The sequence below is a fragment of the Panthera pardus genome, unplaced genomic scaffold (genome assembly GCF_024362965.1).
Source record: "Panthera pardus isolate Hobbes unplaced genomic scaffold, ASM2436296v1 HiC_scaffold_333, whole genome shotgun sequence".
Lineage (NCBI taxonomy): Eukaryota > Metazoa > Chordata > Mammalia > Carnivora > Felidae > Panthera > Panthera pardus.
The window spans coordinates 406,053-422,972 of record NW_026526914.1 but is presented as its reverse complement, the minus strand read 5'-3'; the positions used below and the strand labels follow the sequence as shown (position 1 = coordinate 422,972).

The 16,920-nt window shown below is 54.4% G+C and overlaps 1 protein-coding gene across 1 annotated transcript; it reads right to left on the bottom strand.

Annotated features, from left to right (window-relative positions):
* Positions 1–12,226: 12,226 nt before the first annotated feature.
* Positions 12,227–14,938, bottom strand: LOC128774590 (testis-specific Y-encoded protein 1-like). Its single transcript, XM_053893657.1, has 5 exons — positions 14,252–14,938; positions 12,956–13,033; positions 12,688–12,799; positions 12,404–12,549; positions 12,227–12,298 (listed from the first exon to the last, which is right to left on the bottom strand). The coding sequence occupies exons 1-5, from the start codon at positions 14,936–14,938 to the stop codon at positions 12,227–12,229; spliced, it is 1,095 nt and encodes a 364-aa protein (XP_053749632.1).
* Positions 14,939–16,920: the final 1,982 nt, after the last annotated feature.

Here is a 16,920-nt window from a genome sequence, read left to right as displayed (position 1 = left end):
CAGTGCAACTCCTCCGGGGGGCTTGCAGCCGGCCCTCTGTGCGCTCTGGGTGCCCTGTTTGGCTTCTGGCCATGCGAAAGCGACCTTTGCATTCCACGCTGCGCTGGGCACGCGGCTATCTACACACACGGGTAAAGGGGGACCTCCCCGCTTTGCCCATTTACACCGCCACCTTTGTTCATTGTGCCCCTAGTCCGACAAATCCACTCAGCGGATCACCTTGGCTGTCCGGGAGACGCATGTCAGCTGTGCGCCTGCTGTCTGTGCACCCCGGTTTTCCATCTGCTCAGCCTCCTTTGCATACTCTCTACGTCCATCCTTGCTCCCAGAAGACATGTATGTCATGACAGCAGTCTAGCAGTGCACCGGCTAGGGAAGGTCGGTGACCAGAGGTGTGTGACGTGGAGAGGACGCCACACTAGGGGAGGCTGCGTATCATGCGCGCCGCTCTTGCCGTTTGTCCCCGTTGCCTGGAAAGTGACACACTGGCAAGCACACACCCCCCTCTCATGATGGGCTGCCCATTGCTCCCGTGTGTGGCAGTGCACAGGAAAGACCCGTGACCGTGGGCCCTGGGATTCCTGGAGCTTGTGTCTGTCCCACAGACAGCGGTCCCCTTCCTCCCACAATGCTTGGCCATCTTCTCACAGGGACCCTCCCCAGGCCTTCGTTGGCCGTATGTCTGTTCATCCTGGTCCCATTTCCTTTACCACTCACTTAGGCGGCAGGCTGCCATGAGCGTGGGCGCTGGCTCAAAACACTGTCCCCCTGTGCCACAGGCAGCGTGATTTCAAGGGTCTCCGAGAGGTATCGGGGGGTTGGGGGATGCAGTGTTGGGACCCAAGTGAGGGACACGCCCCAGGGTCTACATGAAGCCACATGACCACTTTGGGGAAGCAATAAGCTGCAGACGGTGTGCAGTGAGGGCGATGATGTGGTCTCCCTCCCTGTCAGGGCAGTGGTGATGTGGACTCCCTGCCGGTCTATGTCAGACAGCATAAGCTACACACACACACACCACACAGAGCCACTGCAGGATTGGAGGCTCGAGATGCATTGCCTGGCCAGGCACCACACTCATGCATTGCCTTTTCCCTTTGGTGGAATGCAGTGTTCCCCTACCTCTTTATGGGACCAGGAGGCTGCCAGGCAGGCGGGGGATTCTAGGATTTCCAAATTCGTGTGCCGGGCCCTCTGGCCAACATGTTGCTTCCGTGACACAGAAGAGGTTCCTCCAGACTCGCTGGGCTATGTCAGGATACGAACGGGGTACAGAAATGCTCCAGGGTGGCTGTGATATATGAGGCAGCACACCACCGCTTCAGGTGACAGCAATGCATAGAAACGCAGGTGGATGGGGGGAGGCTGAACAGGTGGTAGGGGGCTGAGAGGGGGTGGCCAGTGTGACCGACAGAGAGGCAAACTCTTACCCAGAAAGGGAGAGGAACAGGTCCAGTGGTGAGCCCTCAAGCTGCCCTCAGCAGAGGACGTAGCGGGTGGGCAAGACAGGAAAGCAGGCCCAGACCCTGGTGCACCTGACCTATGCAACTCACTCCCTCCAGAGAAATGGGGCCTGTCAAACTCCCACGCATCGCCGGGAGACCCCGTGGCAGGAACGTGGGAACAAATCTGGGTCCCAGGTGCAGGGACTGTCTGGGACAAGCAGGCAATGCCTTTCAGTTTGAACAACACCTACCACAGTATTGGGGTCCCGGGGCCGGGCCCCAACTTCGCAAGGGACTCTAGACCAGCCAGGCCTGTCTCTGCAGGGTCATCCAGGAGGATGTTCACCGAGACACATACCCTGGCTGGGACCACAAGGCCTTGCGATGATCCCCAAGGCCGCTCCAGGAGCAGGGCCAGGCTTACTCATGCTCTCTGCTGCCTCCCTCCACTAACGCCCACTTCCTTGCAGGGAACTTTGGTCCTCCTCCACTGCGCCATGGGTGGCCCAACCCCAACTTGCCCCTGGCCAAGGCAACACAGGACGAGCGGACCCAGGCAAAGTCCGGGCTTTCCTCCCGTCATGAAAGGTGATCAGCTAGCTCCGTGTCGATCCCAGGCGCGAAGGGATTGCACTCGCTGCACTTTGGCACGGGAGCCCCCCCTTACTCACCAAGTCAGGAAAGCCCCCAGTCTCTTTCCTTCGCTTGCCAACGGCCTACACACACTCACTCAGGCACAAAGATGCACGGCCACGCGGCACGTGGACACAGACACGTGCACGCTGCCAGCACAAACGCTAGGTCTCAGGCAAAAGTACTCACAGGCGCCAGCCACAATACATTCACAGACACACTCTAGTGGACCTGTGCACTCACTCATGCCCTCTGCCACATCCCACTCACGAGGCTAGCTCCTCCTCACGACTCACACTTGCTTTCCCCCCTCACACAGCACGTGCATTTGTCCTGGGGCCCAACCTGGCTGAAAACTAGGGCAGATTCAGGACCTCCATTGGGTCACGGAAGCTTGCATTGAGATGCCAAGGAAAGAGAGCCACAACTGATACCAACCTTCCAGTACCAATGGCACCGGAACATGGCATGTGGAGAAACACCAGCTACGACTAGGTTCCCTGCCTCCTCGGCTCCTGCCCTTTCTTCAGACCCTCTCAACACTGGGCAGTCCCTTGGGTTTCAGTACCTCCCAGCTGGCTGCAACCTACAGGGCAAGGGCCAAGGGACTGACCTTTCTCAGTTCACATGTATACCCAGCTTGTGTGGGCTGCCTGGAGGCAGTCACGGCTTAGGAGGTCTGGATGTGCTCTGACCCCTGGTACTTGTGCGTTCCTTTGTGTGTTCCCCTGCAGCCCTGTGCCATCAGCAGCCTACTCCGTCCATATGGACACGCACAGCTCACGGAAACCCAGATGCACTGATACTGTGCAAGGACAGCACAGAGACAGAGAAAGAGAGATGGAGGTGCGGGAGGGAGGAAGCGTTCCCTCAAGAAAATGATCACAGGGACTCAGAGACAGACAGAGGCCAGAGGGACATGGAAGGAGGCCGAAGAAGGAGAGTAAGTCGCCACTAGAGACAGCCACAGAGGGGGAGTGTGTGTGTGTGTGCCCGTGCCCGTGCGTGTGCGTGTGAGTGCGTATGAATGAGTGAAATTGTCTGGGACTGAGACAGGGGTGTTGCCACGATTCCTGGACTCTCGAACGCCCTCTTCCAGCAGAATGGAGGCCCGGTATTGTCAGCAATCTCAGCGTTTTCCGGAACAGGACTCCCTTGCTTTGGGGCCCTAGCCCATCCTCAGGCTAGGGCCATAGAGCAGAAGGAGTGGGAACTTGAGGCATGAGGCTCCAGACTAGGCCCAGCAGGTGGAGTGTCAAGGCCCAAGGTTTTTAAATGCCTGCTGCCTCCTTCTGGAGCCCACCAGCATTTGGGAAGCACGCCCACGGCCCCGTGGCCCTTCGGACACTGAAGTGGCTGTGGCTGTGGCTGTGGCTGTGGCTGTGGCTGTGGCTGCGGTGGAGGTGGGGGAGAGGCAGAGGCAGAGGCAGTGAACTTTTTGACCATGGGTCCTTGGGGTGAAGGCGCTCCAGGCCAGACCCAGACAGTTGGCTGCTGTTCAGGAACAATCAGCTGGAGGGCAGTGGGCGTGGCTCCAGCATTTGAGCCCCTGCCTCCCCTCCCAGGTCTGGAGCAGGTTCTCTGCCTCCCCCTCCAGGGTGACCTCCCTGTTTGGTACATGCCCTTTTCCGCTTTGTCACCGACCACAACTTTCCTGTGGGATGTCTCATATCGGAGAACTGGTGCTACAGATCTCACCTCTTTGGGGAGGAGCCCGGATGGCAGACAGCATGGAAGCTTCTTAAGTGTCTCGCGTGCATGAGATACAGCCAGACCAACACTAAACCATCCTACCCACCCAGGAAACTGACTGGAGGATTAGCACAGCAATCTGCATATCCTGAACCACCGAATTCAGCAGGTACGTGGCATGCAGAAGTGAACTTGGAGAGCGAGGAGGCATGGGAAGGGAGGTGCTTTTGTGCGCGGAGAGGCGAAGGAGACTGGGCAGGTGGAAATTTTACTAACTTTCTTTAATACTCTTCTACATGATTCTTTCCTTTTGTGTCTATATTCACAGATTCTATTTTACTCCCATCTTCTCCTTTTAGTCTACTTCAGTGTATTGGTTTTTCAAATTCTCACAACATTTCCCTTTTTAATATTTTTTATTAGTATTTTCTAAATTTTTCTCCACTCCCACGTTTTTTTCTCTCCTGTGTCAAAACCACTTTCAACACCCAGGTGAAACATGCCTAGAATCTAGCATCATTCATTCCATTATTCACATGTGTGTTTTTAAGTTTTTACTTTTAACATTTTATAATTTGAATATTTCATTGAATTTTCTACCTCATGAGTTCCTTTTCTCCATTCAAAATGACAAAGGGAAGGAATTCACCCAGAAAGAAAGAGCCTGAAGAAACGAGAGCCAGGGATTCAACCAACACAGACACAAGCAAGATGTCTGAAGCAGCATTTAGAAGCACGATTATGAGAATACTAGCTGCAGTCCAATGTAGATTAGAGTCCCTTTGTGCAGAGAAAAAATGCAGTAAAAACTGGCCAGAATGAAATTAAAAATGATATAACTGGGCTGCAATGACGGATGGATGCAGCGGTGTCAAGGATGGATGAGACAGAACAGAGAATCAGCGATTCAGAGGACCAACTTATGGAGACTATGGAAGCAGCAAAATCGAGGGAGATTAAGGAAAAGAGCACGATTGAAGAATTGGAGAAATCAGTGACTCATGCAGAACGAAAAACAACATCAGAATCATAGGGGTCCCGAAGAGGAAGAGAGAGAAAAAGGGGTAGAAAGGTTATGTGAGCAAATCATAGTGGGAAATTTTGCTAACCTGGGGAAAGACACACCATCAAAATCCAGGAAGCACCGAGGACCCCATCAGATTCAACAAAAACTGACCCTCAGCAAGGCATATCATATTCAAACTCACAAAGTACTCAGGCAAAGAGAATCATCAAGGCAGCAAGGGAAACAAGTCCCTAAACTACAAGAGAAGACAGATCAGGTTTGCAGCAGACCTATCCAGAGAAACTTGGCAGGCCTGAAAGGAGTGGTAGGATACGTTCAAAGTGCTGAATTAGAAACATCCACAGTGAAGAATTCTTTATGCAGCAAGGCCATCATTCAAAATAGAAACAGAGGAAAAAGGTTCCCAGATACACAAAATTTAAAGGAGTTTGTGACCGCTAAATCACACCTGCATGCAATTTTAAGGGGGGACACTCAGAGGGAAATTGATATCTATCTATCTATCTATCTAACTATCTATCTATCTATCTATCTATCTTTATAATTATATTTATATATACAAATAGATATAGAATTATATATATAGATGTATATAGACATATACATATCGATATAGATATAGATATATAGATACAGTTAATACAATACATATACATATACATACATACACATACACATACACATATACATACACATACACATATACATATAGATGGAGATGGAGACGTAGATACAGATATAAAGATATATAGATATGTTTTCCTCCAACTCTTCAAACAAGATAATGGCCATAAAATCGTGTCTTTCAGTACTACTTTAAACGTCAGTGGACTGAATGCTCCAATCAAAAAACATAGGGGAACAGAATGGATGAGAAAACAAGTTCCATCGATATGCTGTTTACCAGAGACCCACTTTAGATGTGAAAACAACTTCAGAGTGAAAAGAAGGGGATGGAGAATCATCTGTCATGCTACCCGTCAACAAAACAAAGCCAAAGTAGCCATACTTCTATCAGACAATCTAGACTTTAATTTAAGACTGTGTCAAGTGGTACACAAGGCCATGATGTCATAATTCAGGGGTCTATCCACCAAGAAGACCTAGCAAATGGATACATTTATGTGGCGTATTTGAGAGCAACCAAATATACAAACCAATTAAACGCAGACATAAGGAACCTCATTCTTAGTAATGCCATCATAGGAGGAGACTTCTATGCACTCACTCACTGCAATAGACAGATCACGTAAACGAAAAATCAAGAAGCAAACGGGGGCTTTGAATGACACACTGGACAAGATGGGCTTCACAGATATGTTCAGAACATTTCATAATAAAGCAGCAGAATATACATTCTTCTCCGGTGCTCACGGAATATTCTCCTCTATAGATCATATGCTGGGGAAAACAGTCATCCCTAAGGAAGTTCAAAGAGATCGAGGTCACACCGTGCATATTTTCAGACCACAACACTAAGAGACTCGAAATCAACTACAAGAAACAATTTGGAAAGGTAACAAATACTGGGAGACTGAAGAACATCCTACTAAAGATTGAACGGGCTAAGCAAGGGTTGAAAGAGAATATAAAAAGTATACGGAAGTCAATGAAAATGTATATGGAAGTCAGTGATAACACCACAACCCAAAACCTCTGGGACGCACCAGGGTCGGTTATAAGAGGACCTATCTAGCAAGTCAGGTCTTGCTAAAGAAGAAAGAAAGATCTCAGAGACACAACCTCACCTTACGCCTTAAGAGGCTGTAAAAAGAACACCATACGAAACCCAAAACATTCAGGAGACAGAAAATAACAATGATTAACGGAAATTAATGCTATTGAAACCAAAAATCAAACAAAACAAAAACAAAAACAACCTCAAACAAACAAACAAAGAAACAAACCAAAATAGGAGAACAGATCAATGAGCCCAGAAGCTGCTTCTTTGAAGGAATTACCAAAATTGATAAGCCAGTCATCAGTTTGATGAAAAGGAAAAAGGAAAGGGCCCAAATAAAGAAACGCAAGAATGAAAGAGGAGACATCACAACCAACACAGCAGAAAGGCAAACAATAAGAAGAGAATATTAGGAGCCATTATTTGCCAATACAATGGGCAATCTGGAAGAAATGGACAAATTCCTAGAAATGTATACACTACCAAAGCTGAAAGAGGAAGAAAAGGAAAATTTGAACAGACCCATCGCCAGTAAAGAAATCAAATTAGTAATCAAAAACCTGCCGGAGGAAGAAGACTGCAGGGCCAGATGGCTTTCCAGGGGAGTGCCAGCAAACATTTAAGGAAGAGTTAACACTTATTCTCTTGAAGCTGTTCTCACAATAGAAATGGAAGGAAAACTTCCAAACTCTTTCTATGAAGCCAGCGTTACCTTGATTCCAAAACCGGAAAGAGACCCCACTGAAAAGGAGAACTATAGGCCAATTTCCCTGATGCACATGGATGCAAAACTCCTCAACAAGGTATTAGACACTCGGATCCAACAATACATGAAAATGTTATTCACCACGACCCAGTGGGATTTGTACCTGGGACGCAGGGCTGGTTCAACATCTGCAAAACAATTAACGTGATTCCTCACATCAATAAAAGAAAGGACGAGAACCACAGGATCCTCTCAATCGATGCAGACAGAGTGATGGACAAAATACAGCATCCTTTCCTGGTAAAACCCCTCAAGAAAGTAGGGATAGAAGGAGCACACATCGAGATCATAAAGCCATGTATGAACGACCCAACGTGAATATCATCTCAAGGAGCAAAAGCTCTCAGCTCAAGTCACGAACGAGACAGGAATGTCCACCGCCTCCACTGTTATTCAACACAGTATTGGAAGTCTTAGCCTCGGGCCTCTTCATCCTTCTGCTCCCCCTCTGCAGCTACTGCTCTTCCAGCCCTGGCTCTACCTTTCCTCCTCCTCCTCTTCTTCCCTCTGCTCACGTCCTCCTCAATTTCCTCCCCAGCTACTACTGCTCTTCGACTCGTGCTCCTCCTCTTGCTCGTCCTGGACTTCCTCCTCCTCCACTTCTTCCCTCGCCTGCACCCGATCATTCACTCGTCTTCCTCCTCCTGTAACTCCTCCCAGTCCTCTTCCTCCATCTGATCCTCCTCGTCCTTCACCTCTTCCTCCTCCTCCTCCAACTCTTCCTCCTAGGACTCTTCCTCCTTCTCCAGGTCCTCTCCTGCTACTGCCCTTCCTGCCCTACCTCTGACCTTTCACCTCTTCTTCCCTCTGCTCTCGTCCTAGTCGACTCCGTCCTCCAGCTGCTCCTGCTCCTCTGGCCCGTAATCCTCCTCTTCCTGGTGCTGGACATCATCCTCTTCCATTTGTCCTTCTCCTGCACCCAGTCATTCACTGCTCCTTCTCCTCCTCCTCTTCTTCTAACCCCACCCAATCCTCTTCCTCCAACTCCTCCTGCTCCTCCTCTCCCTCCACCTCTTCCTCCTCGGGCTCTTCCTCCTTCTGCTCCTACACTTCTACTCATGCTCTGGAACCCTGGCTCTATCTTTTCTCCCCACCCTCTTCCCTCTGCTCTCGTCCTCCTCAACATCCTCCCCCAGCTGCTCCTGCTCCTTTGGCTCGTGCTCCTCCTCATCCTGGACATCCTCCTCCTCCACTTGTTCCCTCTCCTGCACCCAATCATTCACCCTTCTCTTCCAGCTCTAACTCCTCCCAATCCTCTTCCTCCAACTCCTCCTCATCCTCCTACTCCTCCTCGTCCTCTTCCTCCTCCAATGCTTCCTCTGGACATCCTTCTATTCTCCAGGCACATCTTTGTCCCTTAAGACTACCACAATCTCCTCTAAGGACGGGAGCAATAGATCTCGCACTGCCCCCAAGTCATCCGCAATGAGCACCGGACCCTGCGGATGGGCTCTCACAGGCCTTTGTGTCCCTGCAAAAGGAGCCTGGCAACCTCCCAGGCCTCCCGGGGAGACTCGGTAGTGGGAACCTGGGAGCAGCGACGGGATCCCCGGTGCAGCGACACCCAAGGGATGGTCATATCGTGCTCTGTCTTTTCAACAACACCTACAGCAGTATCGGACCTAGAGGCCGGGACCCAACGGGCCTCCCACGCGACCCCTGACCAGCCAGCCTTGTGTCGGCAGCGCCATCCAGGAGGAAGCTCACCGACACGTATGCCAGGCCTGGGACCCCAAGGCGCTTCGATCACCCCCTAGGCGGATAAGGTCAGGCCTAGGTTACTGCATGGGACCTGATGCATCCGTACAGTCGTCCCCAGTTCCTTGTAGGACAGGTCGGACATCCTCCACTGGGCCATGGGGTCTCCATGCTGTCAGCTGGCAGCAGCCAACACATGACCAGCGGTACTGGGACACCGTCAAGCCTTTCCTCTCATGCTGGACGGTGGCCGTGTGTTTACCGAAAGCCCTGTATGGGGGCCACGGGCTGCGGGGAAGGCAGGTAGGTGGGTGGCCAGGCACAGACGAGACCACCCGCTGTGATCCCGCAGGGTCACTGGGACTTCACTTCCATCTGGCCCACACGCAAATTCTAGGGATGGGGCTTTGGGGGCAGTGCGGAAGCCTTGCAGCTTCAGCGTCAAGGAGCTGGGCACACACACCTGTGGGCACAGCCGGCAGCAGACTGGGACCAGTGTTCCTCCCTAGGCCCCTTTGACCGTCCACCACCTGAGAAGAATACTGGAGGGGCTGTACGGCTTTAGCCTCCCCAAAGCGCACACACAGTGGGCCATGTGCTGCCCACTGTGGTTTGGGGCAGGGCGGGGGGAGCCCGGTCAGAATCCTGACCACAATGTCCACAGCATCCTCTGTCGACATGCAACCGCTGAGACACTGAGAAAGGAACCCAGTTCCCCATTTACATGAGGCCAGGAGTCGACAAAGCCTGAGGCTAATCAGGGTCACCCGCACAGGGACTGAGAGGCGCATTCTGGCACCACTTACATGCAAGGGGAACACAGTTCTGGGACACACCTTGACATGTCCCCAGCCCAGCTGCAGCGACAGTGGTGATCTTGTGCTGCGGGGAGAGGTGTTGCTGGCAAGGAACTGTCCCCTCAGAGAGCAGCTGGCAGGCTGCTCACCTGCCCATCCACACATGGATCACGCACACCACCCTGCTATGGCACCCCTGGGGGACTCAAGTCACCTGAGGTCTAGGGTCCCAGCTCCTCCCTTTCCCTGGGCCTGGTGCACAGGAAGCAGAGAGGAGAGCCCCAAGGAAGAGCTGACTGGCGACAAAACATGGCTCGTCTGCCAAGAGCAGAGATTTTTGCTAGACGGCTCCCTCCAGGGAAATACCTACGCCCTCTGCACACCACGTAGCCTGACAGGTTGGGTTCCCTAGCTACCCTGTGCACAAAGCCTGGGCACACCATGTAGCCCCTACGTATTTGCTACTGTCGGCCCACCAGAGCCACTCACACACACACACACACACACACACACACACACACACACACACACACTCACTCCCACCTAGACACACACTAACACACACACAAGCACACTTACTCACAAGTGGTCCACTGGCCACTGGACACAGGCTGTCCTCCCCTCGGCCCCCCTCTTGACCTTGCACCAATCTCCCTTTTGCATCCTGACTTGAGCCCCCTGGCACAGCAACGATTGCACCCATCCCAGCGATTACCATCAGGACTCAGGAGGGAAGGGACTGCACTCTTGTATTCTGGCACCTGACCGTCCCACATAAGCACCTCATTCACACAGACCGCTGTGTCTCTCCTTGTCTCTCCAGTGGCCTAACCACCCACTCCTGCACACACAGAGACACACGGCTACGCAATCGCACGAACATATGCACGCTCACACTGCCGGCACCACCACGGATCTCAGGCCCAGTTTGCCACAGACGCCCACACACACTCGCACGAACTCACGCTGGATCTCTGCCCTCGTGCGTACTCTCTCCATGAATTCCCACTCATAAGCCTCGCTGCTGCCCACAACCCACACCTGCCCCTCCCCCTCACACATCTCCCATCCTGAGCCACTGTCTGAGGACAGGGCTCGGGGTCAAAGGAGCCCCGGGTGTGGGAGGCAGCAGCAAGGTATACTGCCATCGACTATGAGAAGGCTGCCTGCTCCTGAGTTGTCCGGGGACATGTGGTCTTAGCTCTGATCCTGACTGGAGGCTTCGCTGACTGGATTCTATCTCACCAAGGACACAACACCCCTCTGGGAGCAAGGGTCCTGGATGAAACCCCCCCGAGTCCTGGCCACACTGTACCACGACCCAATGGACCAATTTGGTCCCACTGTGCAATCCCCTTCCCTGCCTTTCGGCTCTGGCCTATACAATAAATCTCCAAATAACAGGTCTGTCTCTTCCTCCTCCTCCTTCCAGGCTCTTCCTGCCCAAGAAGGCAGGCCTCTGTGCACATGGCAACACCGGCCCCACCCCAGTACTGCACCTCTCCTGCACACACAGAATCACCCGGGCAGCGGCTAGGACAGTCACACTCAGGTCCCGTTCTCGTCGAGCCTCCTTGCGTCCCCCATAAACACACACAAACACATACACAAAAACAGAAGGGTTTTTAGCTTCCTGTATGTGTCCACATAAACATCGTGGAACCTCTTCAAGGCTGCCACACGTTATCTCTTCCTCAATTCTCTCCGGGGCACGTAGAAGACAGGAGACTCATCCACCCATCTCTTCCAGCACTGGTGGCGTCCTCCATTGTTTCTGCATGGGCAAAGATAGAAGCTCTGCGCCATTCACGCCCACACAGATGCAGAGCCCCTGACGCATGTGGGCACACGCAGACACATTTGCGTACACGCGCACACACGCACCCCCACGCAACAGACACCAAGAATGATACGGGATATTTGCAGATACATCCCAGATGGTGTCACTCTTGTGCCTCGCCCTTTTGCGATCCCCCTTGCTTTCTCACCCAGGGATTCATTTCCAGCCCCCAATGGCCTTGGACCAGTTCTAAGAATGGCTGTCGGGTTGCGGGAGGACATGGCGTGGTGGGGCACATGGAAGGAAGTGCGAGATTCTCACCACAGTGGCGCCTGGGGACACGACAGCTCCTGACCCAAAGACTGGCAGGCAAATCCAGACTGAAGGAGCAGGGGGAAGCCCGGGACAGGGCGGACATCCACGGGGAGCATTTGTGGTGAAGCACTGCTCCTCCCCAGTTGCTCTCCAAAGCCCCAGCCCACAGCACAACTGCATTTGGTTTGCAGGCTTCGACCCTCTGTGTGTTTGCAGCTGAGTCTCTGCAGGTCCCCTGTCATCCTCCCACCCTCTCCCCATGCTACCTGTGTCCCTGTGTCGGCGGACCTTCCATTTCCAAGCCAATGTGTGGCCCACGTTCCCTTGCCCATACAACACGCAGGTCAACACACCGCATACTGGGGTCCTCACCGACACGTGAGCACGTCAGATCACTGTCTGCTGGTCCCTTCCTCCCTCAGGTAGTACTGCAGGGGATTGGGCCACAGGTCCTCGATGATGATCTGGAAGAGGACACAGGCCGGCGCCACATTGGGCATAGCCCACTCTCCTCTCTGGCCGGGGGCCACCCACATCCCCACTGCTGACGAAGGCCTCAGGGGCCCCACCTCGGCAATCCTGTTCGCCCCTGGGCAGCTGTGCTCACACAGCCAGTTGAACAAGTTAAGGCTGGTGGGGTCATGCCTGCGACTGGGAGCTCCACGTTCATAATCCCAGAACCACTGGACTGGAGTGGAACGCGATATCCTGTAGCCTGCAGGAAGAGAGGATTTGAGGAGCAAGCTGATGGCCTCCTCCCCACCCACCTGCCCCTCCCCCTCCCCCTCCCTCCTGCCCCTGATTCATGCTCCTCATCCCCCTGCCCCGCACCATCATGGGACCCACACCCTACCAGCAAAGCTCAGCTGATACTCCTTAATGATCACTGGGTTCCGGAAGTACGGGTTGGCCCCAAAGAAAAACATCACTCTGCAGCGGTACTTGGGATGGCCCACTTCTTCCACCTGCCGTGAGCAATGGGACAGGAGGGGGCAAGTGTCCTCCCTCGGGGTCCTGAGCTACTTGCCTGGCTGTGAGGGTGAGCACCTTTGCCTCACCTTCTCCTGCCCAAATCCCACAGCCGACGGGACGGCCCCCAGCCACAGCCTCCCCGGTCTCACCTCCAAGTCGACCACGTAGCTGAGCACGTCTTTGTCCTGGGCACCGATCATGGCCGACAACTGGGGGTGATTCAGAATCTGTGCTGTGTCAAGGAGCTGTGCCTTCAGATGCTGTGGAAACAGACACAGCCCCCCTCCAACCCTCCCAGGCTAAGAGCAAGGGACTAGATCACGGCATGTGCAGAAAGACCAGGAAACACTAGTCCCCACACTCCTCAGCCTCTGCAGATGCATCAGACCCCATCGACACTGGGCAGTCCGTTGGCTTCCTGTACCTCCCACGCTGTCTGCACACAGCAGGGAGAGACTCCACTGCCTGCACGCCTCACAGTTCCTTCCTATATCTGACCTGTGTGGGCTGCCAGCAGCCCATCATAGCTTGTGATGTCGGCATGTGCTCTGACCCCTCCTCACGGCTGGGTTTCTTGGCATATTCCCGTGAAGACCTATGTTGTCACCAGCCTCCTGAGTCCAGATGGAATAACATGGCTTACAGGAACCCGACTGCACACTTACGCTGCAAGCAGAGGGTGTGGGAGGGAGAAAGAGATCGAGAAGCACGGACGAGGAGGGCCGAGGAGGGAAAAGGATTAGACACAGTGACACAGCCAGTCCGGAGAGAAAGACATGGGTGGGACCGAGCCGGAGCCTGAGGACAGAGAGGGAAGCAGGGGTGGAGATACCAGGAGAGAATCCTCTGTGTGTGTGTGTGTGTGTGTGTGTGTGTGTGTGTGTGTCATGTGTCAGGGTCTGGGGAGGCAGCTTGTACCCCATTCGGAGTGGGTCTCAGTCGTCCTACTGTCTGGCAAAGGGGCGTGGCGTGGTTCCACTAAAGGTCATGAGTGTGTGTCTGAAATGCTCTCTTTTGAAGGAACTGCTAGGAAACGTGCACAGCCTGTGAATGTGAAGGTGGGTGTGCGGCCTGCGTAACTCTCCCATTTTGCAGCGAAATGTTTCCTTGCCTTATCTGCTCTGAGTGAAGGCTGCTTTGTGCTACCCTAGCTCTGGTAGCATGGGGACACATGGCTCGTGTCTGCAAGTAATATTTGAGACCAGCCTGCAGGCCAACGTTGGCGGAGACCTGAGGAAACAGACCCAGTCACCAAGTCCCCCCATCCCCAACAACCGCCCCTGTCCAAGGCCTTACACTGGATCCCAGACCACACCAACCCAGGGCCAGGGACCATTCCCCAGCTCTCCTCTCTGGGGGCCATCGCCCTGAGGCACCCTGCTCTCAGTGCCCAGCCCTCCTGCACAACAGCCCCCGCCATCACCCACCAGCACAAGGAAGGATACCGCCTGGGCCCAGAAGCCAGGGATGTGCTTGATGATGGCCCTTCTGTGATCCAGGTAAGAAATCTGCCTCCGAAGAATCCTGCGCTTCAGCCGCCATAAGGCCCTGGAATCCTGGGCATTCCCAGCGCTGATCTCCAGCTGAAGACGCTCCAGTGCTGCCAGCGGGTCCTGGGCTGAGGCAGGACGCAGCGCTGGCTCTTGCTGCTGCAGCGGCTGTGAGAGCTGGGGCCCCTCCTCCGCCTCTGCATCTGCCTCGCGCTTCTCCTCTTGCTCCTGAAACTCCTCCTGCTGCTGTCTCTCAACTTCCACCTCCTCCTCCTCCTCGTGCATGTCCTCTGCTTCTGGCTTGGCTTCCTCAGAATTCTCCTCTCCAGCCACCTCATCCTTGGTCGCCTCGCCGTCCTCTTCCTCCTCCCCGATCACCACCTCAGCCGCCACCATTCCGTCATCCAATATCAGCACCAATTCCTCCGCTGGGCTTGCCACCTGTATCTCACACCCGGCCTGGGTTTCCTGCACAGGATGGGCGCTTGCCGCCCCTGAACCTGGGGACTGCGGCCAGCCCACGCCCTCCAGCGCCCCTGCATTCCCGCGGGGCCGGGACTCTCCACCTTTCGCATCCGGGACGATCAGGGCCCAGGGTCGGCGGGAATCTCCGCTTTGTCCGGACCGCGACACGCTGGCCATGACGCTCGGCCCCGGCCCCAGTGTAGCTAGGGCAGCCTCAGGACAAGGACAGGAAACGGCAGCAGGTGGGGGGAGCCTTGGCCGCAAGACCATTAGCTCCCTGAAGCCTCCCGCCGCAGCCCGCCAAAGTTGAGCGCAGGCGCACAGGCTCTGGGATTTGAGGACTCCGCATTGGCTGTGGCTGCTGTGGAGGAGGGGCCGAGACAGAGGCAGTGAAGAGTGTGCGCATGCGGCCTGGGGGCGAAGTGGTTCCAGGGCAGGTCAGGCCAGCTGGCCAGGTTCGGGGAGCAATCAGTTGCAAGACAGCAAGACAGGGTGCTGGCCGCCAGCAAGCGCGCGCCAATGGCCGGTCCAGGCTCTGGAGCGAGTGCCAAGGTGCCAGCGTGGCCCCCGTTTGCCGCATGTCCTCTTCAGCGCTGTCACCTTCCAGCCTTCACTTGCGAGGTCCCCGGTATCGCGCAGTCTGTGGTCGCTTGTACACCCTTTCCCCAGAGGCCTCACTACGGGCACCAGAGCATTCAGCACAGGATCGTCCACGCCGTGAGCCACTCCCTGCTCCGTGCCTTGCCCCTTCTTCATGAAGCTGGGGCAAAGCCTGGAGAAGTCCTTAGTGTCACGCCTACCGGGGCCACATGGCCGTCCCCACGGTATCTCCTCGTTGGCCGTCAGGCTGAGGGCGGCGGTAAGGTGGGTGCCCACCCAGAACCAGTGACACCCACCCTAGACCCACCCCACCGCCATGTCCTTGCAAGAACACAGCTCAGTAGACCTCACTGCACTGCAATGCAGAGCAAAGAACAACCCCCAGAGCACCATCTGCCACTGGTGCCCTACTGATCTCCGTACAGAGCGCCAGGGAGATGGGGTAGTAGGATTTAGCAGCTTGCTCCGGTCCTGAAATCTAACCTTCCACTAAAAGGAGGACGACTCCAACCACGCAGGGCACGTAGGGGCCCTTCACCGAGAATTGCAGACTTGTCTGTGTCTGTCTCTGAGAAAGCCCCGTGCCTGCTTTCACTAGTACACACGAAAGCAGACGAGTTCCCTTCCCATTTCCCAGGCACCAACAAGAATTCTGAAGAAGCATGCACCCAGACACAGAAGGTCCACTGAGAGAGACAGTGAAAAAGAGACACACAGAGAGACAGAGCTATAGAGGGAGAGAGAGAGACACGTGCTAGCAGAGCAGATGAAGGAAGGACGAGTGGAGGGGAAGACCAGCCTGGAGAGGGAGAGTCCGGGGAGATTGGCGGGAGAGACAGGGAGGAGGAGCAAGACAAGAAGAGACAGAGGGGCACCTATTACAAGGAAGACAGGCGGAGACAGGGGGAGGCATTAGTGATGGAGAGGAGGGAGACGAAGACAAAGAGAGCTGGAAGGAAAGTGGGAGGGAGGGACAGGAAGAAGACAAGGGAGGGGGAGGCAAGGAGAGGGTAGGAGGAAGGAGAGCAGGGGCAGCCGAGGCGGAGACAGGTGGGCTGACTCTGAAGACAGGGCAACTGCAGTGTGCACTCTCTTTCACCTGGTGAAATTCACCTGTGCAATTTGCACAGAGACGAATGCTCTACAGTGGTCAGCCCTCAGCACAAAAGGCACCGCTCCCACCTGGACCTTAAGGGCAGTCTGAAACGATCGCTGAACTAGAAGGAAGCTGCAGTGAGGTCATTCGGGGTGAGGAAGAGGGCACCGCAGGGAAGAAAACAAGGACCCGTTCCCCACAGGGCTGCTGGAAGTCCTGTACTTACCAGCAGGAGACAGCAAACGGGACTGCCGGAAAGACACAGCAGAGATTTAGGCACAGCACATGCGGGAAGAAATCACGTCCCAAAGCTCGGCAAATTCAAGCAAAAGCAGAGGCTGCACATCCATGAATGTCAATGCTTTCCGAGTGGAACCAACGAAGTTCTCACAGATGCCCAGGAAATGTGCTCAACTCTGAGGCCCCCTCGCCTCTGGCAAGCTTCTCATCCAAAGCGACTCAT

Coding starts and splice junctions, on each gene's coding strand:
- LOC128774590 (XM_053893657.1), bottom strand. CDS start 14,938: ATGGCCAGCGTGTCGCGGTCCGGACAAAGCGGAGATTCCCGCCGACCC. Junction 13,034..14,251: donor CTGGCTTCTGGGCCCAGGCG/GTATCCTTCCTT, acceptor GACACAGCACAG/ATTCTGAATCACCCCCAGTT. Junction 12,550..12,687: donor GTATCAGCTGAGCTTTGCTG/GTAGGGTGTGGG, acceptor CTCTTCCTGCAG/GCTACAGGATATCGCGTTCC.